Source organism: Drosophila innubila, chromosome X, assembly GCF_004354385.1.
Source record: "Drosophila innubila isolate TH190305 chromosome X, UK_Dinn_1.0, whole genome shotgun sequence".
Classification (NCBI taxonomy): domain Eukaryota; kingdom Metazoa; phylum Arthropoda; class Insecta; order Diptera; family Drosophilidae; genus Drosophila; species Drosophila innubila.
The window spans coordinates 29,490,732-29,517,208 of record NC_047626.1 but is presented as its reverse complement, the minus strand read 5'-3'; the positions used below and the strand labels follow the sequence as shown (position 1 = coordinate 29,517,208).

Genomic DNA, 26,477 nt, shown 5'->3' with positions numbered 1-26,477 from the left:
ATTTTCCGCACCATTATGTGAGGTAAAGTTCCAGCCGCGTTTTTTTTAATCCAGAGGTGTTCTACAAATCTTTTACACCGCCAAACCAACCCAAAAGCAATTGGTGGTGTTCCTGAAAACAAGCAAGCATTGCTTTCAAGAGTCTAAAAAATTGTTAAGAGATTTGACAAAATGTAATATTTATTGAGTTAAATTGAATTATTTATAAAATTTAATAAAAAAGCTATTGATTTGGATAAATATAAAAAATATTTATAAACCTAAAAATTGTGTTGAAACTGGAAATAAAAAGTGAAAAAACAAACGACATTTCGAACCGTTGTTTTCAAAAGCAATTCACTTCAAAAATACGCCTCGCAAATCAAAAAAAAATCATTTCGAGAGCCATTTTTAAGTTAGAGCCTTCAAAAGTACTATACAGTATTATTGCATGGCCTGTTCCCGTATTGGGGCATACCCTGATGCACAAGTTACCTCCACGCGTTTCTTGCGCGTCTCCGTCAGTTGGTTCACAGGGCTTAAGCCACTTGGTCTTGGCAACATATCTGGGATCTTCCTCTCTTCATCTGTCAAGAGAATGCTTCACTGTTGATTTACCTACTGAGTCAAAAGTCTCACCTGTTGGCTAGTGTTATACTCCGCTTAATATCCAGGCTGACATTATTGCAATTAGTCACAGCAGTGCGAAGGTAAATAAATTCCTTGACGAACTTAAAGCTTTAGTTTCCTGCAGTCAGCTGAAATCAGTACACCGCAATTCCCTGCTTGAGCACACCATAAACTTTGTATTGCCCATATTTACTGCTGATCCCAGTTCAGAAATCTGACCTTCTTGATTGCTTGCCGCTGTTACTTCACGTTAGGTGCGACTAATGACGACAATAACATCAGCGTATCCATTTTGCCCTCTCTATCAGAAGATATCAGAAGAGCATAGAAAAGAGAAATTCACCTTTGTACCCGATTAAAATAAAACACGTCCATTCGCTTCAATTCTCAATTATCAATTGATTCTGGTTTAATCTGGCAACACTTAAACTAGATATATTTAATTGCTTAACAGGGATGTGAGATCGGCTACACCTTATCTAAGACTTCGCTTGGTATTAAAGGTTTCAGAATAATCATTTCCTACCTTAACAGAGCTGCTCATATTGCTCGTTAGCTTTGCAGGAATATCAAGAATACCAGTCATGGCAGCATATAGGCGATATCTCCGTGGGCTATCGATGCAGCCTTATAATCGACCAAAAGATGGTACAAAACAGTAAAGGGTCTAGAATCTAGACTCTAGATTAATAGTCAAGCAACTTCTGTTCTTACTTGTATCACATTGAAGGATTAAATTAAATAAATATCCAATTTTGTGACGAAGAATATTAATACAATATATGAATTATTCCAGAATAAAAAAAATTCTTTGGCAAAATAGTTTTGTATATATGTAAGTCCATCCGATCTTCCTCTGTATACAAGTATTGCTGGTTGCCTTTTGCAACCTTCGTCACTAGCGTGGACTGTCTTCCAAACTGATTATGTTACAGCTGCATTCAAAATTTCACCGAATTTGTATAAAGTTGTGTTTAAGCATTATTTTCAGTAAAGTTGCTCGATAGTGTGTGTAAATGATTAAATAGTGCTATTGGTACGTGTTTGACAAACATACATGTTTGTAAATAGGAAACATATGGACGATGTTCATTGGACATACGTAGATACATTGTTATGTGTGCTTGTGTATGGTTGGTACAAATGTACATACATATAGTATGTGTGCAGCTGAACATCAAATCAGAACCAATGTCAATATTGAGCTAAATCGGGGCTGGCAAGACCCAAAGTCAGAAAGGAGGCACCGCTAGCAATAAGCGAAATGAGCACGTATCAACCGCCTGGCGTACTGAAGGATAAAAGAATGACACCGAAGGGAACAGAGGAGCTAAGCTACAGACCAGAAACTTGGCAGCATAGTCAGAACGCAAGGATGCGAGCTAAAACAATACAGCAATATGTATCAACAAAGTAGCAAAAGGCAGCGGAAAATGGAAGTGCCAACAGCAGCAGAAGTAGCAGAGAAGGCAGTGGTAGTGGCAGTAGAGGGGAAGCGGACGCAGCGGAGGCGGCGTCATCATTTATCAAACGTTTACACACAAAGGTCAAGTAAAGTGTTATCCTTGCAACTATCAAGGCAAGCATGGGGCAGTGTAGAAGCTGCCAGCTGTTCCTTTGACGCCAGGCGCCAACTTTTCACAATTTCTAGAATGAAACCAGGCAGGCACAGGCCTTGGGCATACACACATCCGGCTGTTTACATACACTCTCACACAAGCTGGAATTGGCGTTTTGTGAAAATCATTATCGAAATGAAAACATCAATGATGTGAAAATGTTATGAGCTGGTTCAGCACGGCTCGCCTAAGCAACGTATTCTTTTATTGAAACCTGATTATCATCTCAAGCGACTGCAACATCATTCATAAAATGTTCCATATTAAAAGACATTCCTGTTAACGTTTAGGCTTACATTATTGCTATGGTGCTTATTATTCTTAGCTCTAGACTCTAGAGCTTCAGATTTTTGCATTTCCAGTTCTGATTTGCCAATCTCTTATGAATCTCTCGCAGGAGCGAATCAAATGCTTAATTTATCAATTCAATCAAAGTCTTCTTGATTAACTAGCCAGTCAACATTCAATGTACAACGAGAAGTATTACAATCGTCCACACGTTTGAACATTCTGAGCCTATAAAATGAGATATTATGATACATTTATTTCTTTTAAAAATCTCTTTCAGCTCAAAAACAACGCCAAAGCAATTTTTGAAATTGTTGAGATTTGATAAAAATTCTAAATTTCTTGAATTTGAATGGCTGAATCCAAGATAAACTAGGTGGCTCCGCACACTGCTTGCTTCGCTCGCTTTATGATATAGTGGATCGATTTGAACCAACTTTGGTCGGGATGTATAAGACTAACCTAAATGCATATTCAGTCAGTTTGGTTTAGAAATTTCACAAATCATAAATTTTTGTATACCAAAACTTGATCTCTATGGCAGCTATATGATATAGTTGACCGATTTGAACCAACTTCGTTCAGGATGTATAAGACCAACTTAAATTCACATTCTATCAGTTTGGTTAAAAAGTCTTACGAAACAAAAAAGTTAATTTTCGACCGATCGTTTCTATGGGTTCTACATGGTAAATGCTCCGATACTAAAATTAAAAAAAAAAAAAATGTTGAATCATCGTGTCGTATGTCCTGTGTCGCTTACTTCATAATTGACAGGCTAATATCTTCGTAAATTTATACAATTAAAATTAAATATATTTGGTCCAGATGCTGTTGGTATTTATGAACTCATTTGCATAAAAAAAAAATTTCGGAAAAATTTAGCTTCGTCATTTTTGCAAATACGGCTCGATATATACATAATAGCGTCTGTTTCTTTGAAACAAACTTAGAAGCCATCTGTACTTTTTAAAAGTAAGGGGTCTAAAAAGTGTGCTTGCGCCCAGTAATATAAAAAAGTTATGAATTAATAGTGTCAAAATTTTGGACAGTTTGTAACTACTTATTGTTTTCGTATTTTTATTTGGAAATCTTTATATATTTTATTATCATCCTTTTTTTCTGTTTATTTTGCTATTTTGTAGTTGTTGCATTTAATATTAGTATATATTTATTTGTATGCATTTACATCAAATTTGTTCTTTGTTCACATAGAAGGTCAACACTTATGTCGATATTTTTCAAATATTTTGTATAATGTTGCTGTTGTAATTGTACTTATGTACTTCTTTTAGAATAAATACCATAAATGTTCATTAAAATAATTTCCACAGTTAATTGTTAATAAGTAATACAATATTTATTATATGCAATAATAATTTTGTTTATACATAAAAATAGATCCTGTAGGACACGTTTTACAAATTGTTCTTGTTGTTGTTGTTGTAGTTGATTAGGAGACACAGTGTAGAGCGAGAGGCAATACGAAACTTGGAAGCAGCTTCGCCTGCAAAATGGGCCAAAGATATGGCAAAAACTTCTTGAACTATAAATACATATATAAACAATTGTGTAAAATTGTAGCGAGGTTTAAGCTTTTATTCTGACCCGATATACAAAAGTACAAATATCATTCTCTTTCTCGCTCTGTCTCATCTGTTTCACATTAATAAATAAATTTTAAGCAATATTTTTTTTTTTTCTTTTTTCAATCGATAGTGGGAAAAACAAATAATTCAATCAAAACAAAATATATCTTGCTGAGTAAGTATTTATCAGTGAATGGGTGAATTTATCGTAGTTTTTTCTATAATATGTGTGCCTATAGTATGCCTCTCATAAATTGTATGGGTTTTGAGTCGTATTATAGCGATTGGTCGTGAGTACTTCAATTTGGTTGCGCTTGACTTTCAACATAAAAAGAATTTCAATTAAGTTCATTTTGTAGTTTATCATTTAAAATTGCTTGGTAAAATTAGTTCATAATGGTGTTTTTCTGGTATTCTCTCTTTATACTTCATTAATTAAACGCGTGTGGCTTTGAGCGAGAAAAAATAATAATCAGACTATATTAAAATCAACTTTTTGAGATATTCACAAAGAAAAACAAAATACGCAACATTTTCAATTTAATATTCGCTTGCAGCTCATAATAATATTTCAATAAATTTCGCGATGCGCTTTCACTTGTTGTTCTTTGTCTCTTTGCTCTCTTAGGGGCTCCAAAAAAATGTTTCTAACAAATATTACATTAAGCCAGTGTGTGTGTGTAATTAATTAATATAATTAAAAAATACATACAAGCTACATTTAAGTGTAAATGTGTGGGTGTTTAAGCATATGCCACGCCCTGTGGGCGCTTTGGGCATGGGCTTCTTGAATCTCTCAGCGCACAACAGCATTGCACGCATTCTAAATTACACTTTAAAAATTACATAATATAAATAATTTATTATTATACACATCTCTGGCCCCAAACTATGCTATTACCAAATGAAAAAAAAAATATATATATATATTTTTATTTTAGAATAAGCACGTGCATGACGGACAAGCGGAAGAAGAGGAGCACGATGAGATTGTGCTGAATCTCCATTGAATAATGTATCCATTCAAGCATAGCCGATTTATATATGTTCTTTTACATTTGCGCTTGATTTACGTTTGTGGTGATTTCTGTCTTCCATTTTTGTTATTTATTTTTGTTATCAATAAATTTTTGTAATCTTTAAGCAATTTATGAACTCAACGAACGCTACACAATCAGTGCGAAATGCAAATGTTACTTTAACTATAAACTGCGATAATTTCAACATTGCATGGCTGTTTTATAGAACACCGATACCGATATACAATTAACTTTGTTTTTCATTTAAGCTCGACTTGCTCTTAACATGTCGTTATGCTAATTGCTCATTGTATGTGCAGTAGCTTGCCAAATGTTTAGATCTGTATCAAATTTCAAGTCTGTGTCATTGAGTTTTTCCTTTTACATTATGATTAAATGTGTTCTGCTGTCACTGTTGATCTAGTTGTTTTAGATCTTGTGTGTGCTGGTTTTGCTACTGCTGTTAATATTTATGATTATGTTTATGTTGATGTTGTTGTTGTTGCTGATGCTGGTGTTGTTGTAGAGTCAGCTGAACACATTCAACACTCACTTTGGGACAAATCGATATCCTTATTTACGCTGCGCGCCAATCGATCCAACTCGGCAGCAGCATCTGAGCGAACCGCTAGCTTCTCGGCCGTCATGAGGGCATCAGTGCCATTGGAAGTGCGTGGAGTGCCCATGCCACCACCTGGACTGGCAGCGCCAGCCGGTCCACCGGCAGGTCCTCCTGACTTTTTGTGTAGCAGTGAATTAAAGAAGTTGGCGAGCACACCTTCGCCGCCGGGCGTGGCTGGCGTCAGCTTGGGATCAATCTGCATTGAACAACAAATTTCATTTTTAACATGCAAATATTTAAACACATAAGTGCAACTGTGCGAACCTTTTTCGGAGAACTCTGACCGGTACTGCCGGGTGTCCGTGGTCCAGTCTTGTTGCCGCCAGCGCTGGCGCCCTGTGAGCGTAGCGGTGATTCACCCCGCACCTGGCCGCCTTGCTTGAGAATCTCCTGCTGACGTGCCAAAAAGGCCTGTTCGTCCTCGGTTTGTACTTCCGTTTCGCGATTGGAAACCGCCTACATCAAAAAAAACAAATGATAAATTTATCAAATTGTTCGTCGATTATTATTAGCATACTTATACACACCTTTCGTGTTGGCGGCGCCTTAATTATGTCTGTGTAATGATTCTCTGCCTTGACCGCATGCATGTTCTCATACAGAATACTTATTTTCTTTAGGCTATCCCAACCCGCCGGACTGCAAAAACAACAACAATAACAAACAGGATCTAGAGCTAATGAATTTGATATAAAATAGATTTTATGCGTACATGAGCACCGCATCCTTTTCAACGACTAGCGCTGGCGTACGGAATGGTAGACCATAAATTCGATGCGTTAGATATTTGTAAAGGAGATCACAGTTTTTATCCTCTTTCACACTCGTGTAGAAGAGCGAGGTGCCGTGCCGCAGGCAAAAGTTTCGTATCCATTGCTGTATAAAATCGAAATGCTCATCGCGGTACTCGTATTCTTTCTCCAGCGTTGTCATGTAGTCCGTCTACAAAACAAGTTCAAAAAACTTCAATAGGTGACAGACAATTTTCGAGAATTTTGGTGTACGCACCTTTGTGACGACAACAACAATGTCCAGGCCCAGATTTGTAATTAGTGCGTCCTCTGTCAGCGGCAACAGATCATCCTCATCGATTGAATTGTTGTGCATGGTGCGTTTAACTGGCGAACCAGGATCCAGATCATCGCCCACCTCACAGTAGCTTTGCCACGTCGTTGCCAGTCGCTGACGTGCCGCCTCCTTCTCTTTGGGATCCAGCTGCAGGCTTTCAATGTGCTGGGCCAGCACCTTAATCCATTGATTCAGCTGCTCGAGCCAGCCCCATGGCTGTGTCATCGAGACTGTTAGTATGACGAGGGTGTGTGCATAGTTCGTTTCGTTTAGCGCATAGTGCAGCAGATTTGTGTGCCCTGGATCGCCATCCAGAACCCAAACGCTTAGGCGCGTCATATCTGTAAAAATAAAAAAAAAAAAATTGGTTAAATCTAATCATATAATGAAAATAAAAAACAATCACCGTCTCTGTACTCATCCTTGACATCAATGTAGGCATACTCCAGGCCGGAGCCTTTCTTCGGATCTTCCACACCCTGCAGCTTTGCGATGAGTGTCGTCTTACCAGTGGCATTGTCACCTAATACTAGTACTGATTTGTTAGATGGTAATTTTGTGCTGCCTTGTGTTTGTACTTCATTCAATATCGCTGACCTGCGACAAAGAAAAACAAATGGAAAAATGGGAATATTAAAAACACCAAAACCAAAATCATAAAACCACAATTGAGTCAGTTCCGTGGGCTATCACATTTTTGCAATCTACATTAACGTTGCCCCAATTTCATGTCACTACGAACCACAATCCTCAATCCTCTATCCACAATCCTTAACACTGTGTCATGCCACGCAATCAAACTAATTGCATCCCTGTGCTATTTATGAGACCACAGACCGCCTTCTTTTTTCTTCTTTACACAAAATATATATATAAATGTGCTATATAAATGTGCTATATATATATATATATATATATATATATATATATATATGTATATTTCGAAAATACATTCACCAGAGTCAATATTTTACGAAGCATGCAATTTCAGCAAAACATTTGTGCAATTCAATTAAATCCAATTAAATATTTCGATTGAAAAATGTCCACTTTTGCTGACCAACTGACTCATTCACTCACTCATTCACCCACTTAGACGCTGACTAACAAATCAACTGACTAACTGTATAGCTGACTAACTGACTGAATGACATGCAAATGGCGGATACTCATTTGGGGAACTGGACGCCAGCTCCTTCTCAATATAATGGCGCATTCGTGCCAAAAACTGCGAGCTGCGAATATCGATTGCCCGCTTTCCGACTTTTGGTTTTTAACTGTTCTCTTCTATTGTTTATTCAAAGGTGTCGTGCACCACACAGTGGTTGAAGGACTATTTTAATTCTTTACCTAATTATATCTATGGGTATTAAGTAAAACTAATCTATTTGGTTATAGCCAATATTTACCAATTTTTTAATTGTCAAATCAAAACCAACTTTATTCATTACAAACCGAGTTTTAGGACATTTTCGGTTAGTTTTGATTTCTTTGGCAATCCTGATATTCTTTTTAATGATATATGGACTGAATTAGTGATGTAAATATAGATCGATGGGATCGAATTTTAAATACTTATACTAATAAAAAAATCCATACTTTTTTTTCGAAAGTTTCATTCCTTTAGAAGTACTGTGTTCAAATTTGAGCTTATTAGTTTGCAAAGTAACCGTCACTTAAAAAAAGGTCCTTTTTAATTTTTTTGAACAATGAAAAAATCTGAACTTTCTTGCATTGAAAAAAAAAATTTTGTTGATGGAATAAACATTTTTGAAACCAAAAAATTGCATTATAAATGTTATTCAGACTCTATTTTGTTAAAACCAACGGTTAGTGGTAGTATGATAAGGTTAAACGTGGGCGTACAAACACAAATGAAGAAGAACTCTCTAATCGTCCAAATTCGGCAGTTGTTCCGGAAAGTAGAAAATACAATCTATAAAATATTATTTTTAGATCGTAAAATGAAGTTGAGGGAGACAAGGAATTAATGGTCTCAGATAAATATATTTTCAAGTTCTAGCATAAAAATTTGAGCATGAGAAAGCTGTTCTCAAATTGGGTGCCGCGTTTGCTTAAAATCTGTCAAAAACAAGTACACTTCCATAGTAAAGAGATTTTTAAATATGGCATCGCACTGTTAGATAAGCGATGGAATCAGGGTATATTCTTTGAAAAAATATAACATTGATGAATAAAATTAAATTTTATATAAAAGTTGTTGTTTTATTAGTTAGGCCAGGGACTTATTGAGTGAGGTGTTATTCTATTATAATACAGGCGATAAATTGATTTTTCCCGAAAAGTCGAACGCTTTGATATTTAAAACAGTTCTTATTTTAATTCTTGTTTCAATTTACGATAATAATAAGATATCTTAAATGCTTAAATATATATTCTTCAATTAAAAGGGAAAACAAAGAACGCACCAACATAAAACATATTCAAATAATTGAAATGATTTTGACCAACGCTCGAGCCACTGTAGCTTGGTGGTGAGTCGCTTTACACTTAAGAGACATGCAAACAACCCGGCAATACTACCTCCCCTCCCGACCTTCGGCGTTATCCCTCCCATTTGGGTTCCAGGCTGGTTGGCATGGTGCACGAAGGGCCCAAACGAAAAATATTTTCCAAGTTGGTAATGTCAGCCTGGCAGTAAGGTAGACAGGAGACGAGACGTCTGGCATTACCAGTGCGCATTTCGACAACGACACTCGTGAAAAGTGGATCACATTTTGTGCAGGACCAAGTCCAGACTCGAAACGAAATTTGGATTCAGTCGTTAATAGTTAATTGGCAGGATGAGTCTGCTGCTGAAGCGACGTTCGCGCAGCGAGACGCGTGCCGCTCCACAAACAAAGCAGGAGATTCCATCGGAGGTGCCACCTCAGCAACCACAACAGCGACAGCAGCAACAGAAGCAGCGACAGCAAAAAAGTCTCGAAAACAGCAACACACAATCCCTACAGCGTCTGGGTCTGGGAGGAGGTATAGGAACGGGAATGGGCAGACGCAAGACATCCGCGGAGCTTATCAGCGAGGCCAAAATATTTTTGGGTGACCTGTCCACGACAACGGCAACAGTAACGGCGGCAATGACAGCCGCTGGAGGCGCACGCTTGGTCAGCACAAGGCGACCCATAACGCCACGTGAGCCTGGACGTGTGCTCTACGGAAAGGTGGCGTTAGCAGGTCGTCCGCCGAGTGCTTTCTCGTAAGTTTATAGACGCCTTATAATGCACCAGGTAACCACACTTGTGCTGCTCCTCTCCTGTCTTCACAGTATGCGATATCTGCAGAACGAAATGCACAAATCTCTGACACCAACAACGCCAGCAAAAGCCAAATCGGATCTAGAGCTGGAGCTGGAACTGAAACTAAATCGTCGCAGTCTGGATACAAAGTTGGCGCCGCCACGTCAGTTGCCGGCATTGCCAGGTGCAGCTGCTCAAGTGGCAACAACAACAACTCCGCCTGCACGCAATGGAGCTCTGCTGGGTCAGTGCAGCACGGAGACGCTCATCGAGCTGCTCAAGCAGCATGCCGGTCTCAAGGATTGCAGCGCTGAAACTGTGCAGCACATCAATGCGGTGAGAATCGATTCACAAAGAAAAATATTCAAATTTTTCGTACACAGACATGTGCAAAATAATAAACAGCATAATTTGCCTTATAATATAGTTCCCTTCTAATATAGTCTCTTATTATTTTGGCAGAATATTATATTTGCTTTTAAAACCCATTAGTATTTCGTTCCCGATATGTCCATATTTTATTATTCTAATAACTTTGTTGGGTTAACTCAAAAATTTCGTATTTGAAAACTAAGAAAAATTAGAGAAATCGATGCCTGCTGCAATTTTAACATATTGTGGGTATACACTTATTTCCGATCACTTTGACCCATCAGTGGCTGCTGAAAGTGTCATATTTTCCAAGTTTCTCATAATCTTGCCATAATTCTAAACCATTTTCTGGTCCTACCATTTGACACATCTATCTTAATATCAGATCCTTTTGGAGCTGTACACTCGGGTGCGCAAACAGGAGCGCAACTTTAAGCGCGCTTTCATATTGGGCGGTCTCTACGGTCTCGTCGAGTGCACGTCACCGCGTGTCCTTCTAGCTGTAGCACGTGTCGTCCTTGCGGTAAGTGATGAATTAATCAATTCAATAAAAATTCTCCTCCATTGATTTTCATTCGATTTGCAATACTCTTTCATCTTTGTAGCTACGAGTAACGGGCAGCAATTTGACCGGTGCCTGCAAGCTAATCTTTAAGGTAGCCCGCCACGAGCAGCACGATGGTCTATTCCATGAGAATGATGTGCTGGAGCTACTGATCGATGGTCTGGGTCACGCCTCGCCATTGGACGAGCCGGAGGCCTGCATTTATGCCTATGGTTGTATACGCTTTCTAACCGCTAGCAGCGCCCAGGATCGGGATGATGCACTCAATCGCAACTGGGCAGCCGGGCTAGAGGAGCCACTGCCGCCGGCGACGATTGCAGCAGTAACAGCTTTGACATCAACGTCCGATATACGAAAATTGAATGGCCAACAAACCCTGGTATGCCGCCTGGCACGCCATGGAGCCGTTGATCTAATGATCCTACACTTGCAAATGCTCAACGAGGCGGGCGCCACACGCCGACTGAGTGGGCCGCCACTCCACACCCTTTATCAGCTGTCGGCAGCTCTGCGAGCTCTAGCGGATGTGGCCAAGCAGCAGCAGCGATTGCAACTACAGCTGCAAATGGCGTGTCCACATCTAATACGTGCCGCCGAGGTGTCCATGGGTGAGCTGGAGGTACAGGCCAATGTGGTGCGCACACTAAGGTATGACAAGTTCAAGTCCCTTTCCAGCTGTTATCCTTAATGATTATCCAATATATCTAGTGTATTGTCCGAGGATGTCGACTGTTGCGAGACGTTGCTTAACTATGCCGCACGCATTGGTCTGCTGCTGGGTCCCTGCTCCAAGGGATCTAAGGACAGCGAGCGTCTGCTGGCGGTGCTCAGCCGACTTGGCTACATGCTTGGCAATATTCTGGCCAAGCACGAGTCGGCACGCGTTCAGGTGAGCAGCAGCCACAAATCATTCTGAATTAATTAAACAACAGTTGAATCAATCTGTATTCCATGCAGTACTATCACAACGATGTGGCCATGGAGTATCTATTGAATGTGCTGCAGCAGCTAAGCGAACGCACGCCGGCTAACGAGACACTACTGGATGCCCAGATCAAGCTGATTCGGGTCGTGGCTAATATGAGTGTCAATGCGGAGGTTGGTGCCGGTCTCGGCAATGTCCACGCTCTGGGCAAGGTGCTGTTGCGTCTGTTGAAGAACGCAGCCGCTGCGTTGGATGGACCAACTGAAGCTGGACACCCGGCTATGGAGATGTTGGAGCTACTGCATGCCACGCTGGGTGCCCTTCACAATCTATGTTTTTACCAGGACAAGCAAACGACAGTGACATCAGTATCAACGCCACCAGCGCCTGGTTCACTCCAAAGTCTCATTGACGAGCTGTCGACGGAATTGGCCACAGCTTTGGGCCGCTGTCAGTCGAGATCGGTGTCCACCAAGGTGGAAATTGCCCGTGTGCTGGGCAATCTAACACGCAATGAGCTGGCACGCCAATGTTTCTGCAAGGCCAATGGATTGCCATTGATGGTCCAGCAGCTCACACGACAGGCGAGTGGACAGGATTACGAGTTGCGCACATGCGCCATTGGAGTGCTGGTCAATCTGCTCGGGGATGGCGAGCAACGAGCTCCATTTCTACAGCTACGTGGAGCTGAGCTATTGACGTTACTTTTACGCGGTGCACTCGAGCAGGAGGATTGGTTTCTGGCAAATATTGTCTGTCAGGCACTGTGGAATCTGCTGATTGATGGCCAGTGTGCGACAGCCCTGTGTCTCAATGGTAGCATTCTCGACGAGGTTAGCGAACTCTTAGCCGATTATTTAGATGAAGATCGATTAATTGCCGCCGACGTCGATGACGAAGCAGAAGCGGAACAGGATCCAGAGCCGGAGCCGGAGCCGCATTCAGAGCCAGGGAAAGATCTAGAGACGGATACGCAACTGGATCCGGATTCGACACCTGATGCATTATGGGAGGATTTTGCTCTGGTAGCCACCGATTTATTGGAGCGCATTCAAAACAACTTCGATAGGCAACAACAGCACCAACAACGCCAAGCAGTGTATATCGATAACGATAACGATGACAACGACAATGACGATGTATTTATCGAAGAAATGTAGAACATTTTCAACTTCAAAATCTGAAGCGTATCGAATATATATACAAATATACACAATAAATATACATATACATATATTGAAATATCTCAGCTGACTGAGGAATACCGAATTATGCTATTATCGAAACATACTAACTCTTGTCGATAAATGTAAATTTTGTAAGATCAAATAATTCAGTCATCTATTCTTTCCATTTACAATTTTAAATAGATGTTTAATATCTAAGTTTTGCTCAGATTTACATCATTAATATTAAGTATACAATTATGTTTAAAGCAATATTGATTTTGTAAAGGGAAGTCTGTCGGCTTTAGAAAAATTCCATATCTTTTTCAATGTTTCTAATTCATGATTATCGGAAATTTCCAAGAAACTTGTACAAATAGTAACTGTGTTTAGATCGTTTCCCACAAATGTAAACAGATTTTGGAATATCGATTTCATTCTCATTTGAAATGGATCTGCGTTTTACCTGCTGTTCTGCACATGCGCGCCACCTGACGATCGATTTGTTCATATGTAGATATTTAAGCGATGACAACATCGACTACACACACACAATCGCAAGCAGCAAAAAGAAAACACACACACGCATAGACTCAGCTAAAATCAACTGTTCGCTCATTGGACAATGCAAATTCCAATTGGACTGTCAACGGCCCATATGAATTGGAACTATCGATAGCTTGACTTATGAATTTAACAAGTGTGTTTATACACACATACATGCATAATTGTACATAATATGTGTACAAATTTGTGTGTCTTGCCCATTAGACACAACAAAAATTGATAAAGCAAAAGGTGTGCGCTGCCAACTGCGCTGCCAACGACATTGCCCTCGATTTTGCTGCTCAATGAATCATCGGCAAGTTTGGCCTCTTTCTCTCTCGCTCGTTTGCTCTCTCTCTAAAATCCCTTTAGTAATTGTTGTATTAGCGTTTAGCTCTTGTTTAGGCCACAAACTCATTAAATCATCGCAAAAGAAAATTCGCAAAAATATATAAAATGCGCATATCAATATGTATGTATGTTTGTGTGTTTAAGCCAAACGTGGTTTGAGGTTAGGCGAGCGTTGTCCAAATGACAACATGCACTAAATTTAATAGCGGCAAGAAATCAGCTGCTTTTCAGGTGGGTGGTTGGGTGGGTTAGAGGGTATGGTGATTAGCACCTGCAGCCGGCGCACGCACACGGACACACACACATAGAGAAGCAAAGAAAGAGAAAAAGAGATGGCAGTAACCGAAAATTATTGCAAACGTCAGCTAAAGAAAGTCGATAGATGGCAAAATCGAAGAAGGTAGATGAAAAGCAGCTGTTTTGTGTCAGTCAAAAACGAAAACGAACAAAATAAAGTTTCTGTCATATGGTAAATATCAAGTGAGCCCAAAACGTCGGTTAACTATTTAGAGAGAAACAAATGCAATAAAGAGAATTGAAACACAAGAAACTCACCAGAGGTTCTCCTTGTCGGCGGCGGCATCCTTCTTCTTGGTGGTAAAGGATGATGTCAGCGCATTACTGCCCGTCATTGTTTGCGTGCTGATGCTGTCCATTGCCATAGCAGTAATGTTGTTCACTAACTGCTCCGATTAACCTCTTCCGTGGCTTGGGTGCTGGGCAGCTTCTGCGGGATGCACGAAAAATGTTAGAGCAACACAAACACACACACACACACACTGAGACACAGAGCAATAATAACAATAACAATCAAGTTGCATTGAACTTAGAGCCAGCAGACTTGCAAGGTGTTCGCTATATTTAAAAACGCCTACGCCAACAGCGACGCGACGCTTCCGCTACTCCGTTTTGTTACGTTGCAGGGCGGCAGCGGCAGCGACGTCGACGTTGACGTCGCGAATTTGTAGGTATGACAAACGCGCAGATTATGTCTATTTAAATATTTTATTATTGCAGCTTTGTTGCTTTGCGCATGTTACGCAGCACAGCTGCTTCTGCTTCTAATGCTGCTGCTGCTGACTTTAGGCTGTTTGATTCTCTGTCTGTCTGTCTGTCTGTCTGTCTGTCTATGAACAATTTGCAAAATCTCTTGGCGTTTGCTTGTTTTTTTTTTTTTTTTCTTTACGTACTGCAGCTTTTACTCGAATTATTTTTGTGCACTCTGCTTGCTAATTCAATCCTTTTGAACAAAATTTGAAGTTTAGCTTGTAAATTGCTGCATCTGACGCTCGTTACTTTGCTTTGAGTTATTGTTGAATAAAAATAACAACAAAAAAATATACGCCCGATATTGAGATGATGAATTTTTCGCTGAAATAGCACAACGAAACTAAACACAGTGTGTACACACTGGATAACGATAGGAAAAATGATGACGGTGCTGCCAACGAAAAACAATTTGCAAGTCTGGCATTACTCAAACCATTGTTGTGTTTGAACAAAATAAATGGGGGTATTCCTAAAATAGATTCAGATTTGGTTTCATAATGGTGCGATCCCACTGGTTCACAAAGCTTCGCAAAGCAGGATCACAACGTCACAAAGCAATGTGAACGTCTAAATCTTTGCGACAACAATTTGGAGTCGCAAAAATGTTTCGTTCCAATGTGAACACCATTGTCACACGCCGTTGCAATAAATGTAAAAGCAATAAATGTAAATTATAAACAAAGATATCGTGTTCCACCTTTCGTATTGAACTTATAAATCCACACGATGGGTGTTTCGCAATCTGTTGTTGCTCAACTGCGTCCTTTTGCAGACGACTTCTTGGCACATTGAAATCATCGCAAGTCGTCAAAAATATGATGTCACATTGTGAAGCAGTGAGAACTAGAGATGGGCACAGGCCTTCTTTTTGAGGCCCGAATTCAATTTGTAAAGCCCGGGCCGGCCGAAATTATTATATAACATAGACAAATTTATATTTACTTTTCTTATATTCTTAATTTTTTTTCCAAAACCGAACAAAATTTGAAATTTACTTGTTATGTAAAAACCTGATTTATTTTATTTGCTTATTTTAGCGATTCATGTTTTTTCCTCTTATTTACGCATTTGATAGGTAGAAAAATTAAACTTGATAAACATATCGATGCGCATCGATAATATATATGCGTGAATGATATTAACAGTGAATTATCACAGAAAAAGTTTTATTAATGCATATATAAAGTAAGTGTAAAATCGCGGCTATTGGGCTTCGGGCTTTTAGCTACGGTCCGGGCCCAAACAAAAAAAGCCCGTTTACGATTTTCAGGCCCAAAGCCCGTGGATTTTTTGAAGAGGCCCGCGGGACACGAAGCCCGAAAAGGCCCGTGTCCATCTCTAGTGAGAACCCAGCATTACTGATTTGGTTTCGCAGATCAGCTGTTCACAGATGTTTCTAGCAAAATGTGTAGGGCTGCCACACAAAATAAAATACGGTAAGTGAGTAGCCCAAAAAGATATCGCAAAGTCTGGTCTGAGGCTGATTTCGTTTTGATTTCACCTCGATATTATGTGAGACCCTTCACTTCGATAACATTATTTGGCCACACTTGGTGTTTGCTTATATTTTGTTGTGATTTTAGTATGGAGAATGTCGAAAGTTTCCTGCATTTCAACATTTGATAATTAAATAACTAAATATTTAATGCAGAATAAATACTTAAGATGTCCCAGATGGACATGACAGCTAAGAAAGGGATGTGAGAATTGAAACTAAATTACGAAAAGGAGCTGATAATTTGTAAGGTTGCAGCTTAAGCATTATAAACAATTAATATTAATCTAATTATATTACTCAGTTTTCACACTTTCCGATGTCAATTTGTGTTTTCGCGTCTGCTTTTTAGAATCACGAAACCAAAATCAAATCACTGTGCAAAAAGGGTTGTTCGTAAAACTAATTCAGGTTTGCTTCAACCGAAACCCAATCCGAATCGGTTTCAGGAATACCCCCCAAGTGGCAGCCCCATGGAGGCCGTCATGAAATCAAAAGAACACCGTAATTGAAAGGCTGCCAGGCGTTTAAAATATCATTATTTTTATTCCGGGCTTAAAGTTGTGGCGACAAAATTGAAAAAAATAAATTGACAATTTAATGATTTGAAATTTAATAAAATGAAGATAAATTTTGTTTATGATTGCTGCGAGTTTGTTGTGCCTCAGCGGATGAAATTGTTTAATTTTATATAATTTTATCCAGTACAAAAATTCGACAAAATTCTAAAAAAAACCCTGCAAACATTTTCTAAATTTTGATACATTTTGGAAATTGATCACAATTTGAAAATTAACTTAAGTCCGCTTACCAAGCCTGCCAGCCCGTTTTTTGTTTGGACATGACTATTGAAACAAGTTAGCATCACTGCTTTGCTCTCACTGCATCTAGCGTATTTGATAAATAAAAATAAGATCAGAATACTCATTTAGTTAAAAAAAAATACAAATACAAATAAAATGCAAGCGTCTGTGTTCATTTCTGTGATATTCGTTATAATTGCCAGCAATGCAATACAAACAGACGGTATGTGTGCCTATCAGGTTCGCTGCTATTTGAAGTCTTTTGTTTAACACACACACGCACACGTAACTGTAAGTGCGCATATGTATGTGTGGTGTGTGTGCGGATGCGTAACGCAATTGTAAATTTTAATTTCACTTTTCACATTTTGCTTAAAGCGCTATTACGTCGATGTTATCAGTGCCGTTCACGGGGCGAACTTGGTAGCTGCAAGGATCCCTTCGGATTTAATGCAACTGATGTTGAGAGGGAACCCGGTCTTGCCGCAATTCCCTGCGCCAGTGGCTGGTGTGGCAAAGTGATCGAAGGCGGTGGCACCTACGCCCTCGACGGTAATAATTATATAAATGTTTAATTCTTACATTAATGTATACAACTTTATTAAATTGTTATTGTAGACTACGATCTTGCCATTCAGCGAATGTGCGTGCAGCGAGGACCCGATGACAACATGGACCGATGCGCTGATACCATATACAACCATAAAAAGGTGTTCATGTGCTTCTGTCAAGGTGATCTATGTAATGGCGCTACTGGCCGATGGGAACAGTACCGTCAGCCTCTCCCATTGCTAACTGTGGCTGCTCTAGCGTCTACAGTCCTCAAGAAATTGTATTTTTGAATGTACATTTTTAATGATAATTCATAATGCTTGGCATTGATTGTTGGAACGTGGCAATAAAACTTGTAAAGCTGTATTTTTTTGGTAATCATAACGTGGCTTTTATGTATGTATGTATGTAAGTACGAAGGCGTCCCAGGGCCGAGACCGAGAAGGGGTCTTAAGATTGCATCTTGTCCCTGCCATCGTAAGAGTAAATATATTCTTCGCAAAAAACCGAGCCTATATTATTTCCGTTGGCCGTCAAATGCTGCTTCGACTTCAAAATTAATGCAAATTGACAAACTGAATCCGACGCACATTCCGGTTCTAATATTAAATTACAAGAGTCCAAGAATTAAATGGACTCTAGTCATCCCATTAACCACAACTTTAAAGCTGGCGCCCTTTAAATTGCCCGGGTTGCCAGCCGACCAAATATTAATATTACATTTCTACCAGGGCCGGGCGCACTCACTCATTCTTCGCTGTTGCCAGAAATTGATTCTTAAACAGGGATGAAATATTAAAGAAAATTTTGAAAATGGCTAATCTTAAATGCATGCTAAACAAAAAGATAAAAAAATCGCTTTTAGTGTTTTTTTCTTTACAAATAAATCGTTATGTTCTTTATAGAAATTTTGGTTAGTGCACGTTTCATTTTGAATGTATATAGGGCCGAAAATCGTTATGTTCTTTATAGAAATTTTAGTTAGTACATGTTTCATTTTGAATGGATATAGGGCCGAAACTCAAAATTATCGCTTAAATTTTTTATCGGGCTTTTTAGACTGGAAGCGAATCGACCGCGGAAGGAAAAACTCCACATAAAAAAAGGGGAAAACATTGTTTACTGTTATTTTTATATGGACCCCTTATTGGGATAGTTGCACAGGAAGCAAAACGACCTCCGAATGAAAAACTCCAAATAAAAATAACAGTAAAAAAACAATTTTTCTTACCTTTGTTACTATTTGGTTACTACCAGGGGTATAGCTAGGGGGGCCAGGAGGGGAAGGCACTTTGCCCCAGTCCCCGTGGACAAGGGGCTTGAATACAGTAAAACGTGCATTCTATGAATCTAGTTTGTTTGATTTAGAGGTCGACCTTTTTACAAATTCGTCCATTTTAGACATTATCACTTAAATTGGATGAAATGCTATGATTTTATTTTGGGACAAGCTCTTGAAATGACTGAACAAAATCCTGCAGAATTCTAATTTGTCAATGGAACTAGAAACTGTAGTGTACATCAACTCCTGAGTAATTTACGTCGCTTAAGTGATTCCTGCGCAACAAATGTGCTTGTCATTTCAAATACAAGCAAATCACTATCTCAAAGAGAGCGAAAGGCGACTAGCAATGCATTCACGAAGAATGCAAATTCACTTGACACTATTAAAAAACTTTTGTCACAAAATTTAATGTTACAAATTCTGCAATTCGAAGAAGCTTCCATCTCTTTTATTATTCAGGGGTGCCACAGAAATAGAAACCAACCGAAAATATTTCTTGGCACTCCAGATTCTTTTATATTTTATCCAAAACACGATTAAAGCTGCTGCCAAAACACTTTCAATAGCTTGCAACTTGTATGTACATTAGGATGGAGTGAATTTGACTCGATGGATGATACTATATAAAAGCAATATCTGTAAACAAAATCAATTTTTTTGGAGGTCATCCTAAGGTGGTGCATCGGCGATATATTTTAGGAAATCGGTCAAAAGCTCAAAAAATTCGACATAACTGTGATTTAATCGCAAGAGATTGTTATTTAAAAATAAATATTGTTTTTCTTACTTAGCCCTAACTGTTTGCTTTCTAAAACATGGGATTTACAAAATTTTTAAGAATACCAAAATCGGGCAATATCCGTTACATTTTAGCCGGACATGTTCTACTGAAATGTGAGCAATTGATGAATGAGGCGCGTTATTTTTAGCAAATATTCGAATACATTTTTTAGGTTGATTAATTGTATAATATGGTTGTGAAAAGGTTGTAAAATAGTTTGGCACTATAGTAGATACGAGTACCGGTCATAAAATTGGGGAATATGATTATATATATGTATATATATATATATATATATATATATATATATATATATATATATATATAAAATGGGAGCTCGTTAAACTATATTGATCACTAAAAAGCTCAGCGTAAAACCATAGATTTATGATGTTGCTCTTAAAAAGTCTGGTGTTTTTTAACCTATCTTAACAGTTTTAAAAAGCTAAAAGTAATGGCTAATTAAGAAAAATAATTATTATTTTTTAAAATATTTTCTTTGGGGGTTAAATCGCAAATTGGATTTTTTGTGTTTTTGACTGATTTCTCAAAATTGATCGTCGATGCGCCATCTCAGGATGACCTACAAAAAATATAGATTTTTTTTTACAGATATTGCTTTCAAATCGTAACATCCGTTGATGATACAGCGTTTGCGAAAAAAAAATTTATTTCTACTCCACGCTAACGTACATACAATAACAAACGAGCAGGAATCTGAAAATTTACTTTTGTAATTAGTATTTTTTATAATTTGAAATAAAATTGATCTATCTCCTTATTAAGAAGTTTACATTCAAATATTTGGTAGTCCTGGATCTTAGAATCTCTAAGATCTGACCTGATTTTCGGTCCGCCACGCCTCCTTCTGACTCCTTCTGACAAACTTAAAAGTTGACCCTTTCCACTTGTCAAGTACAGGAACTAAAAATCTTAATAAATTAAAATTCTTACACTTTGTGCACATGTGTAGTATTACAATTTATTCAATTAAACATTAAAGAACATCTATTTTCGGTTTACCGAAAATTTTAGTACTCCTGCAGATCGTATATGGCAGCTATTATATGGTACAGCCAGCAGATTAAACTGTAAGAGGTTTTTAAATTATTATTGAATAACATTTTCTCATTGACCCCATTGACAACAGACAGACAAAAAAAAAATATACATATGTATATATTAAATTATAAAAAAATAATTCTGTCTGCAAGAGCATAAAATAACGATTGTTCCGCTTGCTTATTCTGTGTGGAATTAAAAAAACAGGCGCTAAAGACTTCAAAATTAAAAAAAAGAAAGTATGGGCACAAATATAAAATACATAGGATTTTTATGTAATATTTGGTGCTTTGTTGAAAAAATAAAAATGTTTCATTGGAAATTTCGACCGGATAATTTTGGAGGTTGAAGCAAAAGAAAAATTATAGAAATATATGTACAAACATATGGAGAATACAACGATCAGAATAGACTGTACAACAAACTGCGTGACAGCGCACAAAAAAAATCCATCGCCAATTTTGATATACATATGTAAAACAATTCTTAGCAACTATTAAGAAAAACATTTAGCCCTGGCCGTCGACGTCCAGTCGCGCTTGCACTGTGGACAACGGCTAGTCAGCTGTGTCTGAATCTGCGTCTGCACCGGAGACTGAGTCTTTCCCTTGACATCCTCGTGGCAGTCCATATGATAGTAACCCTGACAGCTCTGGCACATCAGTAAATTGTCTGCAAAGAAAATTGCTTTAGTTCGAGTCTATAAACAATTCATTAGTACCAGTACAAAGGATAAGGATACGGATAACAAAATGTGCAATGCACATATCTGAAAACAGCCAAAGCATGAGACAATTAAAGATTTTTAAATGAAACATCAAGGGTGTATTCATGTATTTGGTATCTTTAGCATACATAGGGCTGGTTTTTCAATGTCTTCTTAACTTTTATCAAAGAGATATTTTTAAACTTGACATTTATATCTATATCATTTTACTTTAAAAAATCTCGAATATAGTAATTAAACCTCTTGACTAGGCTTTAGTAATATAAATAATTATCACATGAATTAATTTATCATCAAATGCAGATATTCATTATTATTATTCTATATTGGTTTTAAATTAAGCAAAAATAAGGAAAAAGTGCAGCTGCGTCAATTGAATTTTGTCCACCCGATTAATTAATTCATGTGTAAATTGTTATATTGAAAAAAATAATATAAATTGAAATTTACAAAACATAAAACTAGAGAACTATATTATAAAATTGTAAATTTTGATTCAATATATGGTATATATTGAAAAAAAAAATGCAGATAGAAAAAAAACAAATTTGCGTACAATTATTTTTGAGTCTTGATAAGATCCGTATATGTCAGGGGACCAGTATGTCGACTTACCCGCACGTTTTCGGCACTCCTTGCACTTCTGTTTGCCGACTTCCGTCTGACCGTTGCCCAGATGTTCTTCCAGTTTTTCAGGCGTTTTACTTTTGCTCTTGCGGTTGGCAGCTGCAGCAGCAGCGTTAGCAACGGCGTTTGCTTTATGCGCTTTCTTGGCCTGCAGACGCTTCTCCTTGGGCGATAAGAGAAATTCTGGCTTGTCCTTTATCTTCTTTTGACGCACTGCATCGATGGCGGCCAGCTGTTGACCATAGTGAAAGTCCACGCCGCTTGCATTCTGTACGGTTCGACGCTTGCGTTTCGAATGGCGCTGGCACAATTTTTTGACCATGTCATGTGTATAGAGTCCAAAGAGGCCTAGGAATTGCTCCTGTCCATATTCGGTTGCCAGCACCCGCGTCTCACGCGGCTCATCACGCCACTGCGCCGCCGAGGCACACAGACGTTGCTGCTCCAACTCTAGCTCCTGATGTAAATCATCTGAGGACCCAGACGAGCCCGAAGAGCCTCTGGTGGCGGATGATGCAGCTGCTGCTGCTGCCGTTGCCGAAGTCGATGCCTGCTGTGGTGCCACTGATAGTGGTGGCGGTGAAGTCGTCTTTCGTCCTGCTCCATACGCATTACGCGTTTTGTACTGTTTACTTGGTGCTTGCTGCGCTGACTTCTTGGCTATCATTGCTGTTGGTGCAGCAGTTGGAGCTGCTCCAGCACCAGCTGATTCCATCACTTTACCAGCTTTGCTTTTGTTGGCCATACTGTTAAGCTGTGGCGGCGGTTGCTCAGTTCCCTTATCACTGGGCAATTCCAGAGCATCCTCCTCATCACATTTGCGCGGTTGCTGTTTAGTCTTGCGAGCACGCCGCAGTGCTTGTCGCAGATTCATGCGACTCTGAGCGACCCCCTCAAAGTCCGTCACAGTCGGTGTTGCAGTCGCAGTCGCTGTTGGTATGATCTTTGTAATTGGCGCCAGGGGCGGCGGTGAAGTCGATATGCGTTTCATTGGCTGCTTGACTTCTGCACGTGACGCACGCTGCTTGGACACAGCCAATGGCGGTGGCTGTGAAGATATCGATGCACACTGACCCTCGGTTGCAGGCAGGATTCCGCGCGGTATCAGCAACGAACGCTGCTGCTCCTTCTTGACCAAGGTTTCCATTTGTTGCATCTCTGATGGTGGTGATGACATTGACAAAAGTGTCGGTAAGATGCCGTCAGATTTAAGCACGGCATCAGGTTGCACGTCCAAAGGTTGCGAAATCTTAAGTTCACCGATTCCATCGCTAGTCAGAGGCTTGAGATCACCAGCAGTACGGTCACCAGTCTCAGTTTGTGGATTGACTAGCAATAGAGGGACATTGTCGTCGAGCTCGCTAAGCTTGAGCGGCTCAATGCCAGCATCTTCATCCTGAGAAATGAGAAAATGCTTACGGATGAGCATCTCCTCATTATCGCGCATCAGAACCGATTGCGGAAAGATTTTGTAGCTGGCATCGCCAATTAAAGGCACTATGAGGCTAGAGATGTACTCATTGCCCAACTCAGGTACGGTCTGGATGTTGTTTTCCTCCAGCTTCTTGTAAAATAAGTCCAAGTCTTCGTCTAGGCGCAACATCAAATACTGCTGCTCTGCATTGATCTCGTACACCTCCGCCTCCAGTTCATCCAGTATGCGCTGCATCTGTACTGGATCCTGCAGATGTCATGAAAATTAAACATTTTTTAAATTGTTAATATACATTATGCATGATTTGTTTGGACCCAAAAAATATGGAAAAATGGTAACCCAAATTCGTAATCTACGGTCAATTCTAAGATGTTTTCACCAAGCAACCATAGTTCTAAAATCAATTCCTGATTCCCGTTTATTGAGTTGCAAAATGTATTTTTTTTTTAAGTTATGTTATTATTCGCAAGTCTTTAGTGTTTTTAGTCCGATCCTGGAAAGATTGGTATCAAAACTCTTGTAAGGACCAGGACTTACAAATTTTTTTTAGAATCAAAGGACCAGTTTAAACATGATTTTCGTCCATGCAAGGACTAAAAACAAAATTTTTTAACTCAAAAAGCGATGACGAGTTATAGAATTTAGAACAATCTTTTCTTGGTGATATTATCTTAGAATTGACCATAGATTACGAATTGGTTTACGAAAAAAAAAATCGATGCACCCTACTTTACATATTTGGATATTGCTATAAAAAAAAGAGTTTAGTTTGTTTCTTTTTTTGTCTCTCCTCAAAAAGCATGTCAGTCAAATTCTAGTTCGTTTCGTAACGACTAATCCAATTATTCAAATTTGAAGCAAACTATTAATTTATACAACCACAAAATGATAGGGAAAATTACTATTTACCCATTTATAATAGAACTTCACTTTTGAAAATACATACATACATATATCAAATAATGTACACTTATTAATAACCTTTTATTATACCCGTTACTTAAAAAATAAGTAGAAGGGTATATTATGTTCGTTGTAATGTATGTAACGGGGAGAAGGAGGCATATCTGACTCTAAAAAGTATATACATTCTTGATCAGCATCAACAGCCGAGTCGATATAGCCATGTCCGTCTGTCCGTTTGTCTGTCTGTCCGTCTGTATAAACAAAAGGATCTCAGAGACTATAAGAGATCAAGTAACCAAATTTGGCACACAGATTTCTATATACCCCACGCAGATCAAGTTTGTTTCAAATTTAAGCCACGCCCCCGCAAATGGGGAAAAGCCACCACATCCACAGTTCTTAAGATAATACGTTTTTTGTAATAATTAACGTTATCTATTAGTATTGTCTATTATCCCACTGAATCGCGTCCAGCTCGGCAGTTATGGCGATTTAATGTTTTCAAAATAATACAATTAATTTCTGCAATGTACTTTTATATATATTGACATAAGTAACGGGTATCCTTTCTAAGGTCAAAATCTCGACTATAGCCTTTCCGACTAGTTTTTACATACGTAAATGCACATACATATAGAAGTGCACAAATTAAGTAGAGCACCTTGTTATGGAGAAAACGGACTCAATCATCATAAACTTAATCCAAACAAAAATAAAAAAAAAAAAATTAAGAAAAATAGAAAAATGGAAAATATAACAATTGCATGGGGAGCTTCTTCATATTAATTATAAGGACCTAACTGTGTACTCAAAAAGTGTATCCACTGCTGTAGGAATCGATGATAAGTCGATTTCCCCCATTGTGCTTATTTCTGGAAATCATTTATATATATATATATATATATATATATATATGAGCTCCTGACACGGGCTCACCGCTAATCAAGCGCACAAACTGCAGATTGTTGACGTGTGGTTGCCATTATGGTCAGAAGGGGACTAGGCTACTGAGCCAAGTGAATTGAAGTACGGATTATGCTCGTTGGAGTTGAGTTGACAACCCTGCCGCCACCTCGGCCTCAGTTACCACTGATGTTGTGCTGGGCACATTTTTTTTGTTGTACTCCAAACAAAGAAAATGTGTATAATACATAATTTTCAAAATGCACAATTTTAGCAACTTACCGCATCGGCCTGCTCCTTAAACACATCGGACACCAGCTGGAGATGGGAGACGGGAATCGAAATTAGCCAACGGTCACAGGTTGATTTTGCTTTTTCTGTTACTTCTACTTGTACTGCTACTGTTACTTACCCCGTGCACTTTGAGGAAATCGCGCAATGCACGCTGGCAATAGATAATGTCATTCTTAAGCTCCGACGGCAGCACATAACACTTTTCCATGTAGAACTTAAACAATGAGCAATCCTCTGGAACTTCGTTATTGCTGCTGATGTTGTTGTTGTTGTTGCTGCTGATGCTGTTGTTGGTACTGGTGCTGCCACTCATCTTGACTGGCGCACATACAAAAGGAAAACGAACGTGATCGAGATTCGTTATATGGCATGCATTCAATGCAACGTTTTTATAATTCTTCTTTTTATCTAGTTCTAGTTTAATGACAGCGTGAAATGAGCGATTTCAAAATTCGCGACCTGGTCGTAGTCCAGTCAGCGCAGGCAGCAACAACAACGCGACAAGGCAACAACCAACAGGCAGCAGGAAGCTGCAAAATATACCAATTAATTGGTTTCTAT

At 38.8% G+C, this 26,477-nt stretch overlaps 4 protein-coding genes across 4 annotated transcripts; 2 read left to right on the top strand and 2 right to left on the bottom strand.

The window, feature by feature from the left end:
* Positions 1-3,857: 3,857 nt before the first annotated feature.
* On the bottom strand, positions 3,858-15,421 carry LOC117782679 (cytoplasmic dynein 1 light intermediate chain 1). The gene is made up of 8 exons (XM_034619709.1): positions 15,187-15,421; positions 14,552-14,723; positions 7,221-7,411; positions 6,755-7,155; positions 6,459-6,688; positions 6,274-6,385; positions 6,011-6,202; positions 3,858-5,942 (listed from the first exon to the last, which is right to left on the bottom strand). Exons 2-8 carry the CDS (start codon positions 14,656-14,658, stop codon positions 5,667-5,669), a joined length of 1,509 nt encoding a protein of 502 aa, XP_034475600.1. The 5' UTR covers positions 14,659-14,723; positions 15,187-15,421; the 3' UTR covers positions 3,858-5,666.
* LOC117784339 (armadillo repeat-containing protein 2) lies at positions 9,619-13,118 on the top strand. The gene is made up of 7 exons (XM_034622051.1): positions 9,619-10,031; positions 10,101-10,124; positions 10,209-10,407; positions 10,829-10,966; positions 11,049-11,656; positions 11,717-11,897; positions 11,966-13,118. Exons 1-7 carry the CDS (start codon positions 9,619-9,621, stop codon positions 13,091-13,093), a joined length of 2,691 nt encoding a protein of 896 aa, XP_034477942.1. The 3' UTR covers positions 13,094-13,118.
* A 1,992-nt stretch (positions 15,422-17,413) lies between the features above and the next one.
* LOC117788966 (protein quiver) lies at positions 17,414-18,274 on the top strand. Its single transcript, XM_034627929.1, has 3 exons — positions 17,414-17,567; positions 17,723-17,896; positions 17,963-18,274. The coding sequence occupies exons 1-3, from the start codon at positions 17,501-17,503 to the stop codon at positions 18,184-18,186; spliced, it is 465 nt and encodes a 154-aa protein (XP_034483820.1). The 5' UTR covers positions 17,414-17,500; the 3' UTR covers positions 18,187-18,274.
* A 2,653-nt stretch (positions 18,275-20,927) lies between these two features.
* LOC117793430 lies at positions 20,928-26,454 on the bottom strand. The gene is made up of 4 exons (XM_034633742.1): positions 26,035-26,454; positions 25,905-25,940; positions 22,367-24,059; positions 20,928-21,696 (listed from the first exon to the last, which is right to left on the bottom strand). Exons 1-4 carry the CDS (start codon positions 26,227-26,229, stop codon positions 21,521-21,523), a joined length of 2,100 nt encoding a protein of 699 aa, XP_034489633.1. The 5' UTR covers positions 26,230-26,454; the 3' UTR covers positions 20,928-21,520.
* Between the last annotated feature and the right edge of the window lie 23 nt (positions 26,455-26,477).

Bases quoted from the DNA above. Each gene is read 5' to 3' on its own strand.
- LOC117784339 (XM_034622051.1), top strand. From the start codon at position 9,619: ATGAGTCTGCTGCTGAAGCGACGTTCGCGCAGCGAGACGCGTGCCGCT. The intron at 10,408-10,828 runs GTGAGAATCGAT...TCTTAATATCAG, and splicing joins CTGTGCAGCACATCAATGCG to ATCCTTTTGGAGCTGTACAC. The intron at 11,898-11,965 runs GTGAGCAGCAGC...TATTCCATGCAG, and splicing joins ACGAGTCGGCACGCGTTCAG to TACTATCACAACGATGTGGC.
- LOC117782679 (XM_034619709.1), bottom strand. From the start codon at position 14,658: ATGGCAATGGACAGCATCAGCACGCAAACAATGACGGGCAGTAATGCG. The intron at 7,412-14,551 runs GTGAGTTTCTTG...TCTTTGTCGCAG, and splicing joins GCCGACAAGGAGAACCTCTG to GTCAGCGATATTGAATGAAG. The intron at 6,689-6,754 runs GTGCGTACACCA...CTTGTTTTGTAG, and splicing joins TTGTTGTTGTCGTCACAAAG to ACGGACTACATGACAACGCT.
- LOC117788966 (XM_034627929.1), top strand. From the start codon at position 17,501: ATGCAAGCGTCTGTGTTCATTTCTGTGATATTCGTTATAATTGCCAGC. The intron at 17,568-17,722 runs GTATGTGTGCCT...TTTTGCTTAAAG, and splicing joins CAATGCAATACAAACAGACG to CGCTATTACGTCGATGTTAT. The intron at 17,897-17,962 runs GTAATAATTATA...TTGTTATTGTAG, and splicing joins TGGCACCTACGCCCTCGACG to ACTACGATCTTGCCATTCAG.
- LOC117793430 (XM_034633742.1), bottom strand. From the start codon at position 26,229: ATGAGTGGCAGCACCAGTACCAACAACAGCATCAGCAGCAACAACAAC. The intron at 24,060-25,904 runs GTAAGTTGCTAA...TGACATCTGCAG, and splicing joins TTAAGGAGCAGGCCGATGCG to GATCCAGTACAGATGCAGCG. The intron at 21,697-22,366 runs GTAAGTCGACAT...TTTTCTTTGCAG, and splicing joins GGAGTGCCGAAAACGTGCGG to ACAATTTACTGATGTGCCAG.